Source organism: Podarcis liolepis (assembly GCF_965112155.1).
Source record: "Podarcis liolepis genome assembly, chromosome: 4".
Classification (NCBI taxonomy): Eukaryota; Metazoa; Chordata; class Lepidosauria; order Squamata; family Lacertidae; genus Podarcis; species Podarcis liolepis.
Genome location: NC_139558.1, coordinates 58,181,683 through 58,208,815, shown reverse-complemented (window position 1 = coordinate 58,208,815; position 27,133 = coordinate 58,181,683). Strand labels below are relative to the sequence as shown.

The following is a 27,133-nucleotide window of genomic DNA, read 5'->3' as shown; positions in this document are numbered from 1 at the left end:
ACACCACCACCCTGCACAAATAAACTCCGTAGCCAAGACTCTCATCTCCAGAACCAAACGCCTGGCTGACAAAGACCACTTGACAACTGAGTTACAGAATCTCTCAAATGTGTTAATCGCCAATGGATACCAGCAAAACAGGGTTACGAAGCTAATCCAAAAAGAAACACCCCCCAAAAACCAAGACACAGAAGAAAACAATGGCATGGCCCTCCTTCCTTATATCAAGGGCACTACAGATAAAATTAGCAAAATCCTCCATAAACACAATATCAAAACAGCCTTTTGCACCAACCAAAAAATAGCCAATATCCTCAGAAACCCCAAAGATAAAATCCAGTTGGAAAACCAAGGGGTCTATGAAATACCCTGCAAAGTCTGCCCAGCCACGTACATTGGACAAACAAACAGACGAATAAATGCACGTATCGCAGAACACAAGAATGCCGTCAAAAAAGAAGAAAAAACTTCCTCTCTTTTCCAACACATGAAAGAAACAGGACACGAAATTAATTTTACAGATTCCAAATTGCTCTTTAACATGGAACATCACCACAAGAGAATAATCATGGAAGCCATCGAGATAGAGAAACACCCTCACAACATGAACAAGCGTGACGACACGTCCCGCCTGCCAGACATCTGGAAATTAGCCCTCCCCACAAAAAACCGACACCAGAACCAGAGGCACACAGAACGCCATCACCAATCAACCACACCAGACCCAAACCCAGACCCTCTCCACAGATAAATTACAGACACCATCCAGTAGCCAAACCATAGTGGCACCTCCGGATGCTGCACCCCCCTGCAATCCCTACACAGATCTGGCTGGCACAGGGCACAAAACCACAGCTCGCCCCTATACACGAAGCCAAGCCAGAGCACAACTAAGTGCAGTACAGCCATCTTCTCAGAAAAACTCTTCACAAGCTCAAGAGGTCAAGACACGAAAGCTTTAGCAACTAATCCACACTTAATGACCCACCTAAGTGGTACTCAGAATATCACTCAAGAAATCACTCAAGATATCCCTCAAGTAATTAAGGAACAAAAGAAGAAAAGGCACACTAACCTGGGAACTTCCTCTCTGCCCAGAACGTTGGAGGCTATACACCACACCCCCTCAACAGTATTTATAGGAACTCAAACACTGAGATCCTGCTCTGTTCCAGTAACAAGAAGCCGAAAGCACCAGCCTGAAGATGACGAGTGAGACCTCGTCGAAACGTCGCCTAGACACCCCAACTCTTACACGGGAAGACACCCGAAGACACCAAAACCTGCATTCCTGTACCCGTGAAAATCTACGAAAGCATATATATATATATATATATATATATCTCCAATGAACTAAATTGAAGTTAAACTTGTATTGAAAAGCAAAGGACATAGTGAAAAATAAAGAATGCTTGAAGATATGGGCAATTGAAGAGGGAAATCCTTGCAACTTTAAACGATTAATGTGTTGTAGTTGTGATGGCACAGGCAATGCCTTGTATTATTAATATATTCAGATTCCAAAACTTTAGCCTGTAGGTGTGTGCTTTCCAATGTTTTCTTAACATTAGCAAAAACCATTGTCATACGGGAGCTTATTCTATATCCTGAGCTTCTGTTGAGAAGATCTTGTGCTGCTGTCCTGATCTTTTAAGCTGTTATAACTAAAAGTAGGCCCCTCACCTCTGATATGACTTCCCTGCTCATATATGTAGGAATGCTGTCTAAGCTATGTTATTCAAAGATTATGAAGCCTTTAAAAATGGGCCTGGAAAATCGCCAGCAGATGCTACAATTTTTGCAATACTGTTTGAATCTGTTTCCATCTTTGGAAGGTGTAGCTGTGAAGCTTCTAGTTGACATCCAGCTTATTTCCTAGCTTATTTCACATATATTTGACTACTGAAGCTATAAAAAAAATAATCTTGTATGATAAAGTGAACTCCATATCATAGAAGAGGGAGCTTATAATATATAGTTGATAAAAGGTCCATCTGGCTGTGGGCATGTTTTTCTTTTTCCAGTAGCAATGCCAAGTCAATGAGCATTCCTACCCTTTTTGTGCACATGATCTGACAGGGCAAGAAAGAGACAGGAAAAGTTATTTCCCCCTCAGTGTCTAAATTCTTTGTTTTGTCTAAATTTTGTTCTGAGTTTTTCTCCTCCACCACCTTAACACAGTTTCTCAATGGTTAGTTTAAAAAGCGATCCTTGCTGTGTTTATCTGTATATTAAATCATAGATTACTATGATGTAAATGCACTTCAGATAGCTTTGCACTTACATGCTCCCCACTTGCTCGTCCTTGTGCAGCTGTGAAGAGGAGTTTGAAAGCTTTTGCTTCTGTCTCCCCTCCCCACTACAACTTGCTGTTACAAACTATGATTAATGTTTGAAACAACCCACCTTGATCAGTTTGCCTGTTCAGATAGCACAAGAGGTGGTTAATCAAAAATGGAAGTGAAAGTTTATTAATTCCAGCTTGTAATCATGCTGTAAGAGGAGATGGCATGAGGAGCATGCATACCCAAGGCTCACGGTGATGCATAATATCACAATAAATTCTGGTTTGTATGATGTCTGAATGCAGAGTCCATATTGAAAAAGCTTGAGAAACATTGGTTAGATTAGGAATGACTGCAGTTATGCTATCTCATACGCTCAGTAAGATTCCCCAAACAGAGACATAATATTCTAGATTTAGAGAAATCTTGTTGAATATTCAGGGAAGCTGAATTTCCACAGAATATTCCATTTTTAAAACATTGGGCTGTATTCAGACTTTCCTCCTAATGGTGGATGGGGAAGTTGATGTTTGCTGATTCCACATCTTCCTGCAGACCCAATTGCCACTTCCCACATTCTCCCAGAGGATTAGAAACCCTCCAGAACAGTATGGAAGGTGGCACACAGAGCTGCATGGAGATGGGAGCAACACTGGAAGAAAAGCTAAGAATAAGAAGGCATTGGGCTGTTAATCCCTTTGGTAAGGGATTGGGCAGAAGAAGTTGAGGAAGAGTGATAGTGTAAAATATACACCTTTATTGAGAAGATCTAATGATAACATTCAAGGCCCCAGAATAAGGATCCTGCCAAGATTTGGCCTTAAACCCAAAGGTGCTCCTTGTCTTGTTGGATAGAATAATTGCAGAAGCCGGTTGGATGCGTTTGATTCAAAAAAATCACGAGCAGTCAAAGCTCATTAGCAAATAGAACTTTTACTAATGATTTCTGGCTTAGTTGCAAAAACAAAACAAAAACCAACTTCAAGAATAAATATATAGAAACTCAGAGGATGTGAAGAGAAGAAAAGTGAAAGTAAGAATGAGCAGGCAGTTCACTGAGCTCAGATATATCTTTCTGGCTCACTGTGGCCTTGACATCGAACACACAGAGAACAGAGAAACCCATGACATCTGCTGCTGTCTCAGCAGAAATGAACAGTTACAAACACACTAGAATAAACCAGTATTTTCCAGTACTGGGCAGTTGCTGCCTTCAAAGACTGCCATGAGAGATCCCACAGAGAATAAAGATTTCTCTGAAGTGAAAAGGCTACTTAGGTCTCTGAAGATCATAGGAACCCATAAAAAATGTATTCAGTCACTGGAAGGAGACTTACAGAAGGTGAAGCTTGGAGCCAACACATAATATGTTTAGGAAACAAGGCAGCATCACTTTCAGAAGATGACAAACATGTATTTGCTACATATATTAGCACTGAAGTGGCAGGAAATTCTTTTTCATCAATTTAGAGAGTTGGGATCTGCTGAGGTGTGTTTACTTTCTAAGAAATCTCACCATCTGTATAAATGAAAAAGAGTCTTGTGGCACCTTAAAAACAAGCAGATTTGTTATGACATATGCTTATGCTTCACTAAATCTGTTAGTCTTTAAGGTGTCACAGGACTGTTGTTTTTACTGCAACAAACTAATACAATTGTCCCATTATAATTTGTCTGCCTAAGGTAATTATTGCATAGATTCTGCCCAATTCAATTGTGAAAATGTTTACATACATACATAAAAAATATATCTTAAGAAACTGGTCTAAAAATGCATGATGTTTCTTGAGTACACACTGTAATCTTAAAATTTATTCAAATTCTTTGAAGACTTCTTCCACCGCATAGAAGTTTAACAGCCTGCAAAAGGCATAAACTGACTGTTTGCAGAGCAAAGTGCTATTTTAATAGTTTTTTGAAAGAGTTGTTTTGAAGGGTTCCATAGGGGAATGGCTGAGGCTCAGAAACAGACCACCTTCTTTGCATGCAGAAGGTCTCAGGTTCGATCCCTAACGTCTCCAAGCAAGACTGGGATGTGTATAGCAGTTGTAATTCTGAAGAATCTCTGCCAGTCACTGTAGATATACTGAGTTAGATGGATCAAAAGTTGTACTTGTTTTAAGACAGCTTCCTATGTTTCTAAATATGTAAGAAGGCCTCTCCTCCTTCCGGAGGGGAGGTGTTGTGAGCGCGAGGCGATTCCCGCATCATGCAGGGTGCGTTTTGCCCCCTGCCCTATCCTCATGGCTGGCGCGCCACGCTCCCGGTTGGGCACCCAACCGGGAGGCTCGGTGGGGGCGTGGTTTGCTGCTCAAAATGCAGCCGTGCCAGCCATTCTGCCTCATTACGCTTACTTTTCGCCTCAAGTCCATTAAAGGAATCCGGCGGTCGTGGATCTTGTCCAATGCTTGTGTGGTGACATCAGGGGAGAGCTTATAGTTGTATTAGCATCAACAGGCTCCCCCGACTGGTGGTTAATCCCTCTTCAGGCTCACCCCTCTCCGAGTGGGTGGAGTCAAATCTTTTGTGGTCCAGTGCCTGAGCCAGTACCTTCTCACATGCTGTAATCAATAAAGTTGTGGCCTTTTCTTCCCCTTTAACCTTACATTCTGTGTCCATTTGTCTGTATTCCCCAAGCGGGGATTGGGTCCTTGAATCACAAGTTATGAGAAAATAGAGCTTGCTCCTTGTGGAGCCTCACTCAGCATGCACGTTCCTGAGTGCTGTTATGTGCATGCAGCTTGTTTTATTTTTAGTTTCCTTTTATTATTGTAGTAAGATGCCCAGAAAACTTGGTTCTAGGGTACAATATTAATACTAAAATAAATAATAAATAATAATTCTTCTGTGAGAGGGCTATGCATATGAATAAGGATCATGAGCAAGACCAGCATTCATAGATTAGAGGATGTATAAGGAACTGAATTTTGTGCTAAAGAAAGCACTTTTGATCTAGTGGATGTGTCTGCTAAAGGAAAAGGAAGAGAGACATTTTTGCCTATCTTCCCTGCATCCCCCAATGCCATTGTTCCGAGAGTGGGGGGATGTCACAACTCTGTAACCAGTTTTCAAGGGAGAACTGGAAACTGGGAGAGGGGGAGGAATGGTTTAAAAAAAATATCACTTCCACTCTTCTTCCATTAGCATGGGCATCTGTTGAATCAAAAGGGGAAGCAGGGTTATTGGCTTGTTTTGTTCTTGTTCTTGTATTGATTATGAATTTTGTGTTTGATCCTGTGTTTTTATGCTGTGAACCACCTAGATTATATTTATTTATCTATTTACCAGATTTATATCTCATCTTTCCTGACAGTTCAGTGATAAGAGACAAAAGCACAGCTATAAAACCAGATATAAAAACCAGATGAAATGTCTGCCTTAAAGGTTTGAAATGCTAAACACAAGCATCAGTGGCAGATAAACATATTCAGTTGCAAAGTAAAACAATCCAATAAAACCAGTTATTCAAAGGTATTAGCAAATTAGAAGGTCAGAGGTGAAAGATTCCCCTGCCCCCCCCCAAAAGTTGTTTTACATTGAGCCAAAAAGCTAGCTGCTTGGGAGTAAAAGGTGAACATTGCATAAATAAGCCACACAGTTTACTCCCACCCCCTCCCTTCTGGAGAAGGGAAATACACTAAATTTTGAAAACCTTTGGCCATCTGTTTAACAAGCAGGTTTATGCCTGGCCATCATAGCTCCCTACGCGCATATGCTGAATCAGGTAAATTTCCATATCTAATTTTGGATACAACTCTGAACATACACTAGGGTTGGATCTAAGAAATCATTAATTGAATTACCTGCTGGATGTGACAAGTGATATATTACCTAGTATTCTCTTAACAGTTTCTGAGGCATTAAACATAATGGAAATATTCAAATGTATGGAGACAGTTTCCAGCCAAGGGTTTGCTGCTCTGCATAATTTCTGTATTGATTTTATGCAAAGCCACTTCTCATCGATGTAATAATGGCCTAAGAGAGTTTTTCCCTCCTCTGAAAGGAATGGGGAGAATGACTTATTTTATATTCAGCAGTATTGAACACTTTCCTTGTAGCTTCTTTAACCCTCCTTCATTAGAAAACCTGACTGGACCATTCCAGTACTGGGGTCAAATGTGCCTGAATTTGGGGGCATTGTTTATAGTAATAAATTAGGAGGACTGCTGTAGGTCTAGTTCTGTGTAAATTCTGGAATGAACAGGGGCCCCAGGTGGATTGCAATTCGGTTTTCATTCCATTTCTATCTAGAAGGCTGTTTCCAGAAGGTGGTGCTATGGGGCTGCTGTTCAGCCCAGTATGCTATGTAGTCCCACAGTGTTCCATCTTTTCCCATATGCATCTCAACATCTACCTGAGGCCACTGAGTGACATCACCCACAGGTTTGATGTTTGGTTTCATCGGTATGCTTTACACCTGAGTCTGGCGTGGACGTGAACATATTAAGTCTGTAATAAAGTAGATGGAGATTGGGAAGCTCCAGTTGGTGGGCAATTTGTTGTCCAATGAATGTTTAACCTGTTCTACATGATGTTGCTATTCCTCTCAAGGAGTTCACAATTTGGGGGTGCTTCTTGATCCAGCTTTGTCACTGGAACCATGCTTCCACAGCTCATAATATCTTTTGATGGCACATTAGCTGTGACTCTGCTTGGCTAGAAATAGCGAGCCTCACTCATCCATGTGCTGGCAACCCCCAAATTAGACTATTGCAATGTGTTGCATTTGGAGCTACCTTTGTCAGGAAACTGTTAGGTAGTTAGTTAGCTACTCATCTGCTAACTAGACCTGAATGGTGGGGTCATACCTTACTGGTGCTGTTGCACTGGCTCCGGGTTCATTTTTGGTCACAAAATGCTGTTGTTTACTTTTAAAGTCCCAAATGGTTTCTGACCTGGGTAGCTGAAGAGATGCTTCTAACACAGCCTGAGGTCCAGAGTTCCTGCTGCCTCACGTAAAGCAGGTGGCAATGGGAATAGGGTCTTGTCAGTTGCTGAGCCTTATTTATGAGATCCTCTTCAAAGAACTATGTTGTCTTTCTGGAACAAAGACCTTTCTATTTTTTCTGTGTTTTATTCTCTCTTTCCAGAAATGTTTTAATTGCTGCTTTTATCCTGCATTTTGTTTCTTGTTGTATTTTTTTAAACAGCAGCATATGTTGTTGTTTAGTCATTTAGTCATGTCCGACTCTTCGTGACCCCATGGACCAGAGCACGCCAGGCACTCCTGTCTTCCACTGCCTCCCGCTGTTTGGTCAGACTCATGTTTGTTGCTTTGAGAACACTGTCCAACCATCTCGTCCTCTGTCATCCCCTTCTCCTTGTGCCTTCCATCTTTCCCAACATCAGGGTCTTTTCCAGGGAGTCTTCTCTTCTCATGAGGTGGCCAAAGTATTGGAGCCTCAGCTTCACGATCTGTCCTTCCAGTGAGCACTCAGGGCTGATTTCCTTAAGAATGGATACGTTTGATCTTCTTGCAGTCCATGGGACTCTCAAGAGTCTCCTCCAGCACCATAATTCAAAAGCATCAATTCTTCAGCGATCAGCATTCTTTATGGTCCAACTCTCACTTCCATACATCACTACTGGGAAAACCATAGCTTTTACTATACAGACCTTTGTTGGCAAGGTGATGTCTCTACTTTTTAAGATGCTGTCTAGGTTTGTCATTGCTTTCCTCCCAAGAAGCAGGCGTCTCTTAATTTCATGGCTGCTGTCACCATCTGCAGTGATCATGGAGCCCAAGAAAGTAAAATCTCTCACTGCCTCCATTTCTTCCCCTTCTATTTGCCAGGAGGTGATGGGACCAGTGGCCATGATCTTTGTTTTTTTGATGTTGAGCTTCAGACCATATTTTGCACTCTCCTCTTTCACCCTCAATAAAAGGTTCTTTAATTCCTCCTCATTTTCTGCCATCAACGTTGTGTCATCTGCATATCTGAGGTTGTTGATATTTCTTCCAGCAATCTTAATTCCGGCTTGGGATTCATCTAGCCCAGCCTTTTGCATGATGAATTCTGCATATAAGTTAAATAAACAGGGAGACAAAATACAGCCTTGTCGTACTCCTTTCCCAATTTTGAACCAATCAGTTGTTCCATATCCAGTTCTAACTGTAGCTTCTTGACCCACATAGAGATTTCTCAGGAGACAGATGAGGTGATCAGGCACTCCCATTTCTTTAAGAACTTGCCATAGTTTGCTGTGGTCGACACAGTCAAAGGCTTTTGCATAGTCAATGAAGCAGAAGTAGATGTCTTTCTGGAACTCTCTAGCTTTCTCCATAATCCAGCACATGTTTGCAATTTGGCCTCTGGTTCCTCTGCCTCTTCTAAATCCAGCTTGCACTTCTGGGAGTTCTCAGTCCACATATTGCTTGAGTCTTCCTTGTAGAATTTTAAGTATAACCTTGCTAGCGTGTGAAATGAGTGCAATTGTGCGGTAGTTGGAGCATTCTTTGGCACTGCCCTTCTTTGGAATTGGGATGTAGACTGATCTTCTCCAATCCTCTGGCCACTGCTGAGTTTTCCAAACTTGCTGGCATATTGAGTGTAGCACCTTAACAGCATCATCTTTTAAAATTTTAAATTGTTCAGCTGGAATACCATCACTTCCACTGGCCTTGTTATTTGCAGTGCTTTCTAAGGCCCATTTGACTTCACTCTCTAGGATGTCTGGCTCAAGGTCAGCAACCACACTACCTGGGGTGTACGAGACATCCATATCTTTCTGGTATAATTCCTCTGTGTATTCTTGCCACCTCTTCTTGATGTCGTCTGCTTCTGTTAGGTGCTTACCACTTTTGTCCTTTATTATGGTAATCTTTGAACGGAATGTTCCTTTCATATCTCCAATTTTCTTGAACAGATCTCTGGTTCTTCCCATTCTGTTGTTTTCCTCTATTTCTTTGCATTGCTCATTTAAGAAGGCCTTCTTGTCTCTCCTTGCTATTTTTTGGAAATCTGCTTTCAATTTCCTGTATCTTTCTCTATCTCCCTCACATTTTGCTTGTCTTCTCTCTCCCGCTATTTGTAAGGCCTCGTTGGACAGCCACTTTGCTTTCTTGCATTTCCTTTTCATTGGCATGGTTTTCGTTGCTGCCTCCTGTATAATGTTGTGAGCCTCCATCCATAGTTCTTCAGGCATTCTGTCCACCAAATCTAAATCCTTAAACCTGTTCCTCACTTCCACTGTGTATTCATAAGGGATTTGATTTAGATTGTATCTTACCGGCCCAGTGGTTTTTCCTACTTTCTTCAGTTTAAGCTTGAATTTTGCTATAAGAAGCTGATGATCTGAGCCACAGTCAGCTCCAGGTCTTGTTTTTGCTGACTGTATAGAGCTTCTCAATCTTTGGCTGCAGAGAATATAATCAATCTGATTTCAATGCTGCCCATCTGGTGATGTCCATGTGTAGAGTCGTCTCTTGTGTTGTTGGAAAAGCGTGTTTGTGATGACCAGCTTGTTCTCTTGGCAGAACTCTATTAGCCTTTGCCCTGCTTCGTTTTGAACTCCAAGGCCAAACTTTCCAGTTGTTCCTTTTATCTCTTGATTCCCTACTTTAGCATTCCAATCCCCTATAATGAGAAGAACATCCTTCTTTGGTGTCACTTCAATAAGGTGTTGTAAGTCTTCATAGAATTGGTCAATTTCAGTTTCTTCAGCACCAGTAGTTGGTGCCTTGCCGTGGCAAAGGGGCTTGAAGAACTCAGAGAAGCTATGAACTATGCCGAGCAGGGCACCCAAGATGAACAGGTCATAGTAGAGAGTTTTGACCAAACGTGATCCACCTGGAGGAGGAACCGGCAAGCCACTCCAGTATCCCTGCCAAGAAAACTCCATGGACAAAGACAACAGCAGCATATATGTGCTTTCATATTGTGTTCTATATGACTTATATAAGCCATCCAGTGGTATAAATTTATTAAATATAGATTTGGTGCTTTCTTTAATATATATTAAACACTCTAAGTTTCATGTTGCAATATGGCCTTCATCAAGTATGCGTACAAATTTCTGAGAATTCACAGAGGTGTTACATATTGTTTGAACAGTCTATGCCATTATTTCAGCTTAACATCAGCAAAGCAAAACACCTGGGCAGAAAATTTGTCGAAAAATACATACTGTAAAAAAATATCCTGATCCACTTTGCAGGCTGGGATTGCTGAGAGCTGCATAGGTTTGCTAAATACAAGGAACTGTTATTGCAGAAACTACCCACTTTATGTAGGTGTGATATCCCAATTAAATGATGAAATGCTCCAATATTTGATTACCAGTTAGCCAGAACATGATCTGGTTTCCAGCGGAAAAGTTTCCACTGCAGTTTTACTTCCTCAAGTTTAGCACAAACACTCCAGATAGCACAAACACTGTGCTTACACAGTTCTGTTTTGCATTTCTAAGAATTAAGTGGCTGTGTTTTACTGTTCCCCGTTGCACCTTTTACTTCTTAGTATCTCTGCCTGATTCCACCCAAGTGGAATAATAATAAAATTATTAAACAAATACGCAGGAAAGCCTTATAGACTTTCAGATACATTTATTCCTGATACAGTACTATGAAGATGCTAAACTCTTAGAAATGAAAAGTGCTTAGTGGTTCTGTGCCTTGAGAATTATAACTCAAGTTATAATTTATTATGATTCTATCAAATACTATATATGTTATTGATATGGGCCTAATTTACCAGTAGTATAGCACACACTTCTTCTCATTTGAACTTACTGGCTTCATTTTGAATTACGGGTCATATCAGATACCATTGACAGCACTGCAATTTAACTGTCATAATAGTGCTTCATGTGTCAAAGTCAAAGTAATTCAATTTGCTGCCAAGCTTGGTGCTTCCAGTAAACTGTGTTCTGTCATATAAGCTGTTGATTCAGTGATTCCTTGGGCATTATTTTTTGTTTTAATCCTTTTAAAATGAATCTACCTGATTTCGATGGATCTTATCTCATGTCACACGGTTTGCAAACCCATTCATCTTCAACTTTAAAGCCACTATTTTAAAGTCGTATTTTCAACTTTCAATTTGTGGTGGCCATCCAGATGAAGATGGGGAGCCGTGAGCATTCTCATAGAGCCCCCTTCCTTAATTTGGCCCAGCTCCACACTATGGTCCAGTAGTGTGCTATTTCCCTCTGAGCCCAATTCTCACAGTTTCTCTCCATGCTCTTTATTGATTCTTGCGTGATCAGAAGGATGAACAGCCTGCAGCAGCAAAGGCAATTAGCTGGGTCAGTGAGTGCCTAATGATGTTGTCCCCTGGCATTGACCTTCTTCTGTAGCTTCTTCAGTGCATATTCTGTAGCCTCTGTTTATGAATGCCACATATGGTCACTCTGGCTGATTCCATGTGACATGGTGAGATGTTTCAGGTGACAATTTTTAGCAGTGGTGAAGTAACCAGTTCTTTGTTTTCAGTGTTTTTGATGAGAATAGCTTAGGGACAATTTTTCCACCCTGAAACTGTATTTAATGAGGAAAAGGGGGGATTTCATCCTGTTTGCTATGTGCCATGTGTAGCTCACACCATGTAGCTATGTGAGAATTAAGTTTAAATCAGATTTTAGGTTGGGGGTTTTTTTGAAAATAATTTCTAAAAAATAATTTTAATAGCTACTTGCCATTGAGTTTTAACACAAGCAATGCTAAAAATGCAGTCAAGCATGTTCACTAAGCCATGATTTGCTTTAACCACGATTTGTTCAACAAACAACTAATCTTCTCACAGATTAGCAAACAAACTATATCTTGTTTCTCCAAGTCGCTTGATTTGTTTTCCAGTTGATCTTGCACTGTGCATCTATATAGTGTGTTGAGCATTTGGGATAGGCTTAATTATGTTTAATTTTTACTAATATGTAAAGTTAATTTCTGTAATCATTGCCCCACTCACACAATGTATTTAAAAGTGCAGTATAAAGCCAAGTATTTTGTTCATGAGAACAAAATAGAATAGGAAGTGTGCTAATAATATTTCAGAAATTATTATGGAGTAGTTCTTTATATATTACACACTGATATAATTGGTCATTGAAATCTCTATAGGATCTTGTATAGCGTTGGGTTGACTGAAAAGAAAGCAAGAACATACTTTTACAATATGTCCTCTCTTTTTTTTGCAGATGCTCCAGTCTTTGTTTCAAATCAGACAACATATTATTCCTGGGAAGGAAATCCCATCAATATAAGTTGTGATGTTCTATCTAATCCATCAGCATCTATTCAATGGAGACAAGGAAAACTACTTTTACCTGTAAGAAACTCAACTCATCTAAAGACACACAGTGCTGGAAGCAAACTGATACTAGAGGTAAGACCTTGAACCTGTGTTAGTAACTTAAATACTGTTTTAAAAAAATCATAATATCTTTGCTTCTACAATTGTGACTAAGATTATTTTCTGATGAGGGATTCTTCACCCTTCCCTTTTACATTCCCTTTTCAGCTGTGGCCCTGGCCTAATTGGAACAATCTCCCACAAGAGATCAGGGCCCTGCGGGATTTGGCATCTTTCTTTTAATAATAATAATAATAATAATTTGATATGGTTTGTTATTCTATACTTGAATTTGTCATTTTTTTCCTAGTGTTGTGTGTGTGTGTGTGTGTGTGTGTGTGTGTGTATAAGTAATCCTATATACACTTATCCCAAGTAAGCACCAATGAACTCAAAAGGACTTCAGAATAAACAGGCATAGGATTGAGCCTCTCCAAGTGCAGTTCCAGTGTTATTGTCGCAGAGGACTCAGACAAGATTCATTACAGCCCTCCTTCCTCACCTGTCTTGTACATACCAGCAAGGTTTATGCAGCTGAGCCCCTAAACTTGGTGAAATTATGCTCTAGAGCATTGTTTCTTTCCAATATTATTGCCCAGCATGGTACCCTCTAACTCCCATCAGCCCCAACCAGCATGGTCCGTGGTGAGGGATGATAGGAATTGCAGTCCAACAGCATCTATAGGGCACAACATTGGCTACCTCAAATCAAAAGTAACTTGTACAGTGGACAGAAGGACAACTGGGCCTCCTTTTCCTTGTAGTTGCCCTGTGTACATGACAAGTAGGTGAAGGGAGATAGAACAGATCAGATTTTAGCAAGTAAGCTATGTGACATCGTTTACAGCTAGATTCTGTGCTTGCTGTTGGCAGGATCAAGCCCCCAGAATGGAGGTTCCTTCTCAAACCTTGTACAGTATTGATGTTAATCACAGAATCTTAGTATTGTAGAGTTTAAAGGGAGCCCATGGGACATCTAGCACAACTCCCTGCAGTGCAGGAATATCAACTAAACATCCATGACAGATGACCATCCAATGGCAGTGGATATTTATGCTTAACCATTTCCAGTTGCTAGATGGATATGTAACTAGATTCACAATTATTATTATTTTTATTATTTGGGGGGGGGATAAAAACTAGATAATAATAAATTGCTTAAATATTATATTGTTTTGTTTTTACATGCAGACTGATACACATTTGTATTTATCTATTTCCCCCCTCCCCTGTTGTGACCCTAAAGTTTGCTCCTACATCTGACAATGATTTTGGACGGTACAACTGCACAGCCACCAATAGAATAGGAACACGATATCAAGAATATATATTAGCTTTAGCTGGTAAGTAAAAATATTTGTTGTTTTTTTATATATTATTTCAACAAACTTACTGAATGGAGGTACTTATCCCAGCTTGTACTGACTTTAATTTAGGCTATCTGCGCTGTTGTTTGAAAGTGTGTGTGCATGCATAAATTTGTGGGTTTTTTTAAAAAAAGTTTATATATGCATTTGTTTAAACTATTTTTTTGTATATATATTACATATTGTAAACTGCTTCAGGGTAGCTCATGAGAAGCAATACTTTAATGAAAAATGGATAAATAATATACTTAAGAATGTATAAGCCTACTTAATGTGTAGAAGTGAAAATCTCAATATAGCTTATGAATAGTGGAAACATATAATTTTTAAACCATAACAACACTGGATCATATAATTGGCCCTAAAATCTGATTGGCGAAGTGTTTCACGAGAGCATACAATGATTAAGCTAGACACACTTGCCTGAATAAATGAAATTATTAAGCTTTTTGAACAGTGTGTGTGATTTAGAGATGGGCAGAGAGAAGTGAATGAGAGCAAGCCTCACAGGCCTCTGTGGGATATGAAGAGGAAAAAGAGGGAATATCACTGAAGGCCTTCTTCTTTATAACTTATTTCAAATACTTATTTGTTTATTTTACTACATATATGCCCTGCTCTTTTGGCAATGAGAAAGCAAAATGGTTAGCAACAATAGGCATAATTAAAATTTCTGTTCCCACCCTCAAAAACATCAATATGTCAATAACTGCTACTGTCCAGGCTCCCACCCCAAAATATGCAAATAAGGGCTCTTACTTGTAAGCAAGAAAGATATATTTATTCAGGCAAATTATGGTAAAGGCTTAGCAGCAGACACAAGAGTTCAGGAGTTCAAGTGCAAGGCAAAAAGCTGAGAACTAGGTGGAAGCAACGGAAATGTCTCAAGAAGTTTCTACTCTCTGCCCACCAAGATGAGGTGTGACATGTTCACTCGTCTCACAGGAATGTTCAGATTGCAAGTGTGTGCTACGACAGGGTGGGTGGGTCAGCTCCAGTCTCCAGACATGGCATCTGGTTCTAGGTGACATCCCTGTTCCCTGTTTCCAAGCAACAGACGTTGGGGTGGAAAGGCAAGATTCCCTTTTCTTCTGACAGGTTCCCAGCATTCAGGCTCCCTCTGTTTCTCCTCCTCCTCCTCCTGCATCAGAGCCTGCTAACCCAAGCTCAGCATTTCACAGTAAAGCTTTATATACATAGTACAATAATGGTTACACATGGTTAGACCAGAAATTCTCAAACTGTAGCAGTGAGGGCCCTTAACGCTGCAATCCTAAGCATGTTTACTCACCATCAGTAATTCAGGGCAAATGGTGCAGGGTGAGTGAGATGCACAACCCACTATTGCAGTGGGTTTACATGCCTATAAAGAAATATTCTAGCCCGCTTTTGACATACTGTGACTTATTTTAGCCACATTTTACACCACAGCACATAAATCTAGGTGTCTTTTGGTGCAGACTAGGCATGACTGGAATGATAGTAATTTACACCAGTGAAGAATGTGGATCAAAGACACAAATCTCATTACAAAGCCAGATAGTTGCAAGGTGGTGATTATGTACGTAGCTTTCTCTCTGACTTCATTTGCTCTAATTGTTCTGCAATTCTTAAAGGTTGATTATGCTGGCTAAATGTCACTGTGCCTCCTTCATAAGCAATTAACATTTCTTTTATAAGTTTTATGAGAACAGCCCTTAATACATTCTTTAAAAGAGAAGTTTACAAGACAAAGAGTTGGGGGATTTTTGCTGCAGAACATTTTTGTCTGAAGAAATAATGGGTTATGCAGCTCAATAAATTTACTCAAAGCAAAGAAAAACTGTTTGCCAAGCAAATATTTCACAAGCACTGCACCCCCTAGAAATGTATATTTATACCTGTTAATATAACAGTTTTGTGTTAAGGGGAAGGATGGCAGTTTTAAGAATACATTAGCATCTTTCATCCATGGCATGTGATTTGTTTAACATTTATTCTGTACTACAGCAATTCTTTGAAAATATATTAAGCCCTGTATTTGAAAACCCCCATTTTGTTAAGGCCACTATAAAGGCCAGTGAAGAAAAAAATCAGCAACCTTATTTCACTTTCCTGATGTATATTGTTAAGGTTTATGATTTAATGAACCAGAATGCTGAAAAAAAGTTGCAGGGGAAAATATATATTTGGTAGATTATTCCTATCTAGTTCAGTTGAATAGCAACATTAAAAACCAGCATCAAACAAATAAACGACATAGACGCTGGTCACTTTTATGGTCCCTGGAAAGGCAGTTCAGTGTCCTTCCAGTGTCTGGGCTAAGGAAAGAACCAACTGCTGTTACTTCTCCATCATCAGTTACCTAATGGCTGAGAAAACACAACAGGGTGTGTGTTGAAGAATGTTTTGAATCCTGTTTATCCAACGTTCCTCCTCCCTCCTCAAGCTGGCTTAATTATTTTGTGCTCCCAATGGGAAGAAAATCCACGGGGTGGAGAACTACAGAAGGAAGAAGAAAAAGAAGGAGAATAAAGAGAATGCAAAAAGGAGGAGAAAGATAAGCCACCCCCCTGTCCTGGTAGCATGAGCCCAGCAGGACTTTGGATTGCTCTGTTGGTCATCAAGCTCATCTTGCAATAAAAATGTTTTTATAAGCCATCTAAATACAGAAGAGAAGAAGTCCTTTCCCAGGCACACTTCAATCAGGTCTTAGCCGATAATGGTCCAGACAACAGGGCGTCTGATTCTGATCTTGAAGCTTGGGTTGTTTCATGTGGGCAAAGCAAGTGGCTTTGTCCCAGGCTGTTTAGGACTCTAAAGGTTAATTAACAGCAAGTAAAACTGAGTCAGGAGATGAATTATTTGTTTCTTTAACAATGCAGTTTAAGAATAACCTATTGCAATCATCTGTAGCATCTGGTCACATGAGGTGGTGAACTTTACTGCACCCTAATATTTGACTCTTCTATATGTGGCATATATATAATATACCTTTTTCATTCAGATTTGCATATAACCTTTGCAATTAACCTTTTCTTTAAAAACAAAACAAAACTGACAAGGCATCGGCTCAGATATAAGCTGGCACTTGATGCAAGAGAAGTCTGATGTGTGTAGAGCTTCGTCAGGTTGGAACCACCAACCATGTACAGATCCATTTTAAATGAATTCGTCATCCATCCATATCTAGGATGGTTAGAGTTGGCATGGAATTAGATGGGGAATTGTGCTCCCAGTACATTTCCGAGCACAATTCAATGTGTTGGTGCTGACCTTTAAAGCCCTAAACGGCCTTGGTCTTGTATACCCAAAGGAGCGTCTCCACCCCCATCATCCAGCCCGGACACTGAGGTTCGGTGCTGAGGGCCTTCTGGCGGTTCCCTCACTGCAAGAAGTGAGGTTACAGGGAACCAGGTGGAGGGCCTTCTCGGTAGTGGCGCCTGCCCTGTGGAACACCCTCCCAGCAGATATCAAGGCAAAAAACAACTATTTTACTTTTAAAAGACAACTAAAGGCGGCCTTGTTTAGGGAAGTTTTTAATGTCTGATGCAGTATTGTTTTTAATATTCGATTGGAAGCCACCCAGAGTGGCTGGGGAAACCTATTATTATTATTATTATTATTATTATTATTATTATTATTATTATTATTATTATTATTATTATTATTATTATATTGCATTACATGGACAGGAAAATGACAGAGGTAAAGTCACGTGAGCACAAACTTAACATGCTACCATAAACAAGCTGAAACCATGTAACTCTTTTATTGCTGTTACATTAGCTACAGAATATCATTTAATGTTTCTGCAATGTGGTTTTGACATTTTAAGACACATCAGTACACATTTTATAATATGTTCTTCTCAAGATGCTGAACACAGTATTATGTTTTTATTGATAAGGAATATAATTTCTAGTTACTTATCTCTTACACTTCCCTAGATGTGCCATCCAGTCCACATGGAGTAAAAATTATAGAGATCTCACAGACGGTTGCAAAAGTCTCTTTCAATAAACCAGATTCACATGGGGGCGTCCCAATCCATCATTATCAAGTGGATGTCAAAGAAGTCTCTTCGGAAACATGGAAAGTTGTTCTTTCTCATGGAGTTCAGAGTGAGTCTGCAACGGGAAAAATGGGGATAATTCATAATATGAATATAAAAGGAAAATACTTGTTAAATGCTCATTTCTGTCCATGGTATTACATGGGAGAGCACATTCTCTAATGGGGAACTAACATGTTTTAGATAATGAACACATATAGTCATCTTTAAATAGTTGTGGTAATTTTAGTGTGTAATAAAGTTTCAAAATTTAACCACTAAGATTTACTATGCTGTCGTCAAGCAAGATGTTCTTCATAGCAGAGTTATTCCAGCCCCTTGACTATTAGGTTGACTTTTCTCAAGCATTTTCAGATCTACAAAATCCTAAGGTATGGTGACTAAAACACATTATTCAACATATAGCCACACTATTTTTAATTTCTTTCCTAGCAGAATTTTCCTTTCACAACTACAACACACTAGGATGACAGTTTCATTATGACCCCAATCATAGCTGGCAACCGTCCCTTATGTGGCGGGAAACTCCCTTATCCCAGCGCCATGTCCCACTGCTGTCCTTTATTGATGATGTCCCTTAAATTTCCCGGGTTTCAAAGGAAGCAGCTCCTCTCCCTCCCTCCCTGCCGGCCAGGGAGGAGGCAGGCTCCAACTGTGTTGCTTGGCTGCCCGGCCCGCCCCCCTCCAGCCTCCTCTCACCAGCCTTGGCCCCCAGGAGCCCCTCCCTGCCGGGACTGGCGGGAGCCTCGGGCCCTTCCGCCGCCATCCTCATCGCGGCCGCTGAACTGAGCGTCTCTGCCTGGGGCCTCTCCTCTGCTGCTGCTCCCACTAGGCCGTACTGCAGCTGCGCCGCCGAAGGACCTGGATGAGATGGACAACCTGGTGCAGCCTATGAATTGCAGAGGAGCCATGAGAGGAGAGTGAGGGCAACCATAGAGAAAGCAGTTCAGAGAAAAGATGAGGAGGCGGAGGCGTGGGCAGGTGTTCCAAGGGCTAACCATAGAGGGGGAAAGCGGAGGAAGGACCGCAAGCACTTCTCCCATAGATTTGTAGTGGTAGACTATCATAGATGGTCTGATCTGTGGGTTTACGTCGGGCGCTATTCCCCCCCCTTCCTCCCGCCCCGCCTGATGGAACTGAGAGCTGCAGATGGAACATGAGAGAAAAGATACAGAACTGCAGCAGCATCTTTGTAGCTTGGTCTTGGTTTTGCGCGAAAAGTGGTTGCTGCTTGTAGTTGCAGTGTTTCATCAGCTGGTATCTTGAGCAGCAACCTCTGCAAACGAAGGGCTAAAAAGCGGCGCTGCTCTCCAAAATTATCTGGTCTCTTTTATCTTCGTATTTCAGCTGGTTGACTAAAATCCCTTATTTTGGCTGCTGATCCCTTATTTTCGAGGCTGCTGGTCCCTTATTTTCAAATCTGTAAGTTGACACCTATGACCCCAATATATATTTTCTGGTTAGTCATTGCCAATTCACACCCCATAAGAGTATATGTGATATTTTTTTTTGGGGGGGGGGTGCCACACTTAACTCCTGCATACCTGAAATTGCATTACCTGGACAAGAAAATGACAGAGGGAAAGTCAAGTGAACACAAATACAAATGTCCTCTCCACGTGGATATACATTTTATGGAATTTTATATAAAGAAATATATCAAGCACACTTTAAAATTTATGAGCCAAGAGAAATATTGGCCCAGCTTTCCTATGGCGTTTGTTTGTTTTTATATTAAGTACTCTAGCAGCATAATTCTACATGTGGGAGTTTAATGGGGTTTGTTAATGAGTAAATGGGTGCAGGATTACATGATTAGATTATTAATAAAATTGGTGGTAGTTTTAGGTATGTTTGTGTGTTTAATATATAGTGGCTATACATATTTAGGCAAGGTCCAGACAGTCTGAAGGACTGTATCTCCCTGTATTAGCCTGTCTGTGTTTTGAGATAGCTAAAGACATTGGAAGAATTATAATGCCTGTAATGTTTTTATTAGTGGCCATGAAAATTATTTAGGCAAAGCATGGGAAATTAATATGTATACCTGCAAAGAAAAAAATGACTGGGGAAAGCCATTTATTAACATAATTAATGCTATAAATTAATGCAAGAATTTAAAACTTTTATAATTGCTGGATAAAAAATGGGCAATATTATGTTTGACACTTCACAAATATTTGTATTTGTAGAGTATGCATTATTTGATAACTGTGGCATATCTGTTACATCCATTTCAAATTTCTTTTTGTTATTGAAAACATTTTTAATACTAAAAATAAAGGTAACTCTTCATGCATAGTGGATACTTGCGTAGAATTTTACACTCCCAGTTTCTTGATTAAATCAGACTATAGGCTCACACCATATATTCAAGTAGTTTGGAGACAGTTCACTCGAATAGCATTTGAGGTTGTTCAGCATAATAAGTTGTTTATTACCCAAGCCACAATGTGTGTGTTTTATCAATACAGTGGTACCTCAAGTTATGTACGCTTCAGGTTACATACGCTTCAGGTTACAGACTCCACTAACCCAGAAATAGTGCTTCAGGTTAAGAACTTTGCTTCAGGTTGAGAACAGAAATCGTGCTCTGCTGGCTCTGCGGCAGCAAGAATTCCCATTAGCTAAAGTGGTGCTTCAGGTTAAGAACAGTTTCAGGTTAAGAACGGACCTCCGGAATGAATTAAGTACTTAACTCGAGGTACCACTGTATCTCAGTTTAGTGTGTCCCTCAGACATACTATTTTCTCATAATATGCTGTATTTGTGTGGTGCTACGTTTTGACTTTATTTTATTACAACATAGGAACTTTAAATGGAATCTGAAAGACTGAGAATTAGTGGTGTCAGAAATGATACACATATCCTAAAATAACTAGTAAAATGAAGAAATTAACAATGTGATTTCTAATGGTTATGTGATGGCAGCATTAACGTTCATTGTAATGAATAATCTCACTTTCTCTACCCAGAGGCTGAACTTCTGAAAACAGATGTAAAATTTTAAGCTTTCTACTTGTTACACATCTATTTATATAGCATGCATTTAATTATAACTGCAGTACTTCACAGACTGTTTTGGAACTGGTCCTTCATATGATAACATTCTTTCTTTTCTTTTCTTTTACTGGACCAAACAAAGCTGCTGAATAAAATAACACAGGGCGTAGAACATACTAATTAAAACCCATTCATACAAAGTCCATCATACATAGTGTTTAGTAGCTTCAGAATGAACAATGTTTTGTTCTATTTTCTGGCTCTTACAGAACTAAATGTGTAAAGTATTGGTTGGTGCATTTAATTGGGCTGAAGAAATGCCACTGAACAATGGGGAGAAAATGTGCAGATATAACAAAAATGAACAATTTAATGTTTCATTAAGGATCCTGCCACCTCATTCCATGGCCTGTGGTTGACAACATTTCGAGGTTTGAGTGGGTTGGATCCAGCCTTTATATTCTGTGGACTCCAAGACTTATTTTGTCTTTGAAAGGCTACCAACTCAGTGGAGGGCCAGACTATTCTGGAAGACCCTCTGGAATAGTATTGGAAGTAGTACTGGCAGATAGATATAGGAGAGGGGGAGTTGGCCACAGTCACATTTGGCCAGCAGAAGTGTTCCCTGAGAACAGAGGTATACCTGGCAAAGGTGTGCCCATGCCTAGCAGCTATATCCCCCCCCCCCATGGCTTGAGCAGCAGAGCAGCAACCCAGGGTGAATCCAGATGGGGTCCTAGCCACTCCTAACAAGGGTGGAGACGTATGATTTTATACCAGCACCAAGGGCGCAGGCCAGCTTAATCAACCCATAGGTACGTTCCTGCCTAAGAACTCTGCTCAGAAGATATTATAGTGGGGAGGAGCAAATGCCAAATTGAACCCAGTTTATTTACTTATTTTGGTTTTCATATTCCTCTAGCAAAATAGCTCTGCTATTGTATCTTGTGTATATTACAATCAAACTCTGGGATGTGTGTCCATTATGGTAGGGTTGCCATCTGTCTGTCTTTCCCAGACCTGCCCTCTTTTTCTAGCTTAAAGTGTCTGTCTGGGCAGGTTTTTAAAATCAGGCAAAACGTCAGGAGTGGGGAGAGTTTGGGAGTTGAAGTCCGTAGTGGTGAGTGAACGTGTTAGAAGAGTACTGGTCCTCTTTACCCTGCCTGTGTGAGTGTGTGTGTTTGGCTCAAGGCTCAAGGGTCTTTTCCATAATCCTTGCTTGCCTGCCTGTGAGAGGGAGACTCCAGTGTGTTTGTGTGTGTGCACATGTGGCACTGCTGGGGAAGAGGGAGTTTTGCTGTTAGACATTCTGCTTGGCTTCCTGCAGGCACACTTTCCTTGGGGTGTGTGTGTTTCCCCTTTAAAGGGGACCAAGTGTTGCTATTAAGGAATCCTGCAGGGCTTCCTGGGGTGAGCTCAAGGGTATGTGACTGCCCATGGATGATTCAGTGTTGGTATGCTGCAAGTGGCAGCCCTGGGTTTCAACTTAATCTTGTTTGCTGTTACCAGCAGTGTGCAGGTGTTTGGGATAAGTGGGTGTGAATATTAGTTTTTCTAACTGGGCATGAGTGTGAGGATGAGCGAGCCCCATCTGGTACACAGGCTGAGACCCTACCTTCCTGCGGGACTGTCTCGTCAGAGTGGTGCATGCTCTAGTTATCTCCCGCTTGGACTACCACAATGCACTCAATATGGGACTACCTTTGAAGGTGACCCGGAAACTACAACTAATCTAGAATGCAGCAGCTAGACTGGTGACAGGTAGTGGCCGCCGAGACCTTATAACACCAGTCTTGAAAGACCTACATTGGCTCCCAGTACGTTTCCAAGCACAATTGGTGCCAACCTTTAAAACCCTAAACGTCCTCTGTCCTGTATACCTGAAGGAGCGTCTCCACTCTCATTGTTCTGCCCAGACACTGAGGTCCAGCTCCAAGGGCCTTCTGGCAGTTCCCTCACTGCAAGAAGCAAAGTTACAGGGAACCAGGCAGAGGGCCTTCTCGGTAGTGGTGCCTGCCCTTTGGAACACCCACCCATCAGATGTCAAAGAAATAAACAACTATCCGACTTTTAGAAGACATCTGAAGGCAGCCCTGTTTATGGAAGCTTTTAATATCTTATGAATTATTGTATAAATGTGAGGGGCATTATTATTATTATTATTATTATTATTATTATTATTATTATATTTTTCACTGTGAAGTACAGTCTGTCTGGGGCTCCCTCTTTTAAGTTCATTGTCCCTTTTTCAGTTCATGGTTAGTGTGAGTGTGTCTGCTATGTGGGAGGTCGTTTTTGTTTGTTTTTCTTGATTATATGAGCAAGTGTGGCAGCCTGATTGTTGGGATATAATTTAACCCCTTTGTTATAAAGGTTGCATTAATTTTGCCCTGGCCATAACAGTTGTTTCCCCTCAGATCCCTTGTTATCATGCCACAAATAGCCACAAGTAAGGGAAGCAGCCTCTTTCTGTAACCACTGTAGCAATTTTAACTGAAGTGTTGGGGAGAATTGTTTTTCTCTTTTCTCTTCAGCCAAACAGTTGCAGTTCATTGTTACAATAAATACAGCAAAAATAGAGGGTAATTTTTTAAATAAGCAAATTACTGAATATTCTTATTTTGTTGTTGAAAATTACAGAACGTAGAAATATTTCACAGCTTCTATAGTCTACATAAAGTAGGGATATTTACAATGAGAGTCTTCATAAGATCCATAGTTAAAAGTAGTCGGCAAATGTGTCCTCTTTTTTGCTCTTTAAAATATGGCAACCCTACATTATGGGGACTATTTTGCAACTTGATTGGGTATGCGGATCTGGCAAGGAATGGTACAGAACTTTGTGTTACTGCAGTAGGGTATGCAGTAGAACCATGGGATATCTTTCCACTTGCTGTTTCTGCATAGGGAAGGTGGCTATTCTCATTACTTAATGTAAGGTAGAAAGATTTCTTCTCCTCCTTCTCCACTTCTTCCCTATTTTCCACATCCTTCTTTTCTGATTTTAAATGTTGCTTCGCTAGACTTTTAAAAGGGGTAGAAGTTGAATGTCCTTGCATAACCAGATTCAATAAAGAAGGGCCATGGTTCAGCATGCACTTCAGTAGTTACTGAGCTTAGCTGTAGGGACACGGAAAGGTAAGTAGATAAGGCAACCCAAAATCCTAATGGAAATTTGCTTCTAAAATTCCGGGCAGATCAAAATTTCACCTTCATACAGAAGGACCTCTTACTGCCAGCCTGGTGAGGAGCAGCAATTGTGGTCTGGCAGCCATTGGCTGGGGCAGTCTGATCTTCTGGTCCCTGCATGGCCAGGGGAGGACATCACTTCCTGCTTCACTGGCCATGCTGGCTGCTTGGGGAGCAGACCGGAGGGACAACTTGCTCTAAGGTCTGCTCTCTGGCTATAAAGCCAGCTGTTCCCAGGACTCACCACTTAGACCACTTCATCCCAATTTAAAACATTGCTGCTTCATTTCAGAGAAACTAAACATTTTTTTTGATAGGGAAATGTGAAGCTCCCATTATTTGTTGCTGCAACCTCCTAAGGTTTCAAATTGATTTAAAAGAAAGTATAATGCAATACTTAATTATCATATATGTCTTAACCTTTAGCATACAAATTGTTTATTATGAAAGTGCAACTTGGCATTTCAGCTATTTTGTGACATTTATAATGTGATTCTTGACTCACAATTTATGAATTGAGTTGTTATTTGAGTATTGCAAACTGAGGTAATTGGGTTAGTGAGACAGTTCCTGCATGAAAATTAATATAGTGTCTTTAAAGAAAGGGAAGGGGAGAAAAGATGGCATGCTTCAAAATTATTTTTGCTTGCTAGAAGAACTACACATCCATACACAATTTAGTTGCAGTGTTTTTGTGTTTTTGTTTTTTTTAAAAAAAAAAACCTGACAACAATCAGACAATAACATTATTTTATTTCCCTTAAACACTTGATATCAAAATTATTCTGTAAAAAGTCACAACTCATATAGTAGAAATTACCTGACTCTTGTTTTGTGCTGAAAATTGTCATCATCTCCCCCTCCCCCATGCTATCTATTGAACATTATAACTTATACTTTTATTCTGTTGATTAAAATGTATTTCTATATTGGATTCAGGCTTGCAGTTTTCCAGGACAACCACACTCTCCTTCACTATACAACACTGATTGAGATAGTGACATGGTGTGATTGTCTGAACATGTGCTCATGAAATTTTTATGTTTACTTAGATGTGTTGAGTTCCCTCATCCTACAGTATACTTGTGATCACAAATCTCGTGGAACATAGATAGTTACATGTTCATTGTTATGTATTTTTATCATTTGATCATTAATAACACCAAAGCTGATTGCACTATCATAGCAGCATTCTTGTGTAAAGAAAACATATTTGCCTATTGGCGAAGAACTTAATATTCCCACTTAAATATAAAAACATATTTGTCTAACTTCTCAGTATAAAATTTGTGAAATGCTTTTGAAGTAACTGAAGCAGCAATGTTACAAAATGCTATATCCTATTTCATGTGTGTGTTTCTAAGCAAAGTTTTTCTTCTTCTTTTTCAGCAACTGTTATTCTCAGCAACCTGGAACCTAATACAACATATGAAATGAAGGTTGCTGCTGTAAATGGAAAAGGGCAAGGAGAATATAGCAAAATTGAGATATTTCAAACATTGCCAGTTCGTAAGTAATCTCCTTGCTCTTAAATGAATTTTATTTGTTGAAAAATCAAGTTTAGGTGATACTTTGGATGCATATTTGCTGCTGATTCTTTCACCAATTCTGCCCATTTCCTCCTTCTGCTTCCCAGCAGCATTTACAGCACTTGCAGAAAACAACACTTCCCCCTTCTGTGTTGGCCAGCCCACCAAGATGTTCCATGCCTCCCCTTCCCCAAAAACATTGGTTTTTAAAGGGAGACTTTTCTTTCCAGTGGGTCATCACACCCACTGCTATCCCTGGAAACCTCCATTTCCCCAGACCAAGGATCTTCTTTTGATGTGTTGATGACCGGTCATCAGCATCATTGTACTCCTTAACAAATTCCCCCAGGCAATATCCTGGACTGGACAAGAAGCTTAGCCTGCCATTTTGCACTGTTAAAAAAGGTAAAGGACCCCTGACCGTTAAGTCCAGTCGTGAATGACTCTGGGGTTGCGGTGCTCATCTCACTTTACTGGCCGAGGGAGCCAGCGTACAGCTTCCGGGTCATGTGGCCAGCATGACTAAACCGCTTCTGGCAAAACCAGAGCAGTGCACAGAAACGCCATTGACCTTCCCACCGGAGCAGTGCCTATTTATCTACTTGCACTTTGACGTGCTTTTGAACTGCTAGGTTGGCAGGAGCTGGGACCTAGCAACAGGAGCTCACCCCGTCATGGGGATTCGAACCGCCAATCTTCCGATCGGCAAGCCATAGGCTCAATGGTTTAGACCACAGTGCCACCCACGTCCCTTTGCACTGTTAGCTCACCTTAATTCTTAGCACACTGATTAAACCCCAGCACCCAGGAATCTAGAGGGTATTGGGCACCCAGAAACCTGTAACAGTATATTAAATGTGTTTTAAATCCATGGTGTGCGGACCATGAGCCCATACCATCTGTGAGTTATGTTTTGCTATATCCTGTGCCTACCTTCTGGTACACTGGGCTACATAGCAGGAAAACAGTTTCATTCTGGGATACACATAAAGTAAACAAAACGCTCTTTACCACTTCTTCCAAATATACACAATATATCCATTACAGGTACATACCATTCACGTAACTAATGGGTATCTGCTGAAACCTAAGTTCTCTAAAGACTTTTCCAAGCTGTGGGAAAGTAATATTCCATAAATAAAATGAAATTCAATTACCTTTTCTATTGCAGCATACCAGTGAGGAAAGCAATTTTTATTAATCATTTCCTTTCCCTATGAACATATGGAGATTTCTAATCTGTTCACATAGTTCAGATAGGGGACCATGGGGAGTGGGGCACAAATGCTTCTGGTTGGAAACACATGAGAGAACAAAAGGAACAGCAACACGGTTTCCTAATTTACATCTCTCTCCTCTCAAGGCATTAAAAGTACAATTGGCTTAGCTGTGCAACAGCTTGTACAAGCAA

The 27,133-nt window shown here is 40.4% G+C and overlaps 1 protein-coding gene across 3 annotated transcripts in view; it reads left to right on the top strand.

Annotated features, from left to right (window-relative positions):
• The window catches only part of NCAM2 (neural cell adhesion molecule 2), a 198,116-nt gene that overhangs the window by 126,859 nt on the left and 44,124 nt on the right, over positions 1–27,133 (top strand). For all 3 annotated transcript variants that reach the window (XM_083500344.1, XM_083500346.1, XM_083500345.1), the window contains exons 10-13: positions 12,426–12,613; positions 13,827–13,923; positions 17,877–18,050; positions 25,583–25,702. In XM_083500344.1, coding sequence (XP_083356470.1) covers positions 12,426–12,613; positions 13,827–13,923; positions 17,877–18,050; positions 25,583–25,702 — 579 coding nt within the window. The remainder of the gene's footprint in view (positions 1–12,425; positions 12,614–13,826; positions 13,924–17,876; positions 18,051–25,582; positions 25,703–27,133) is intronic.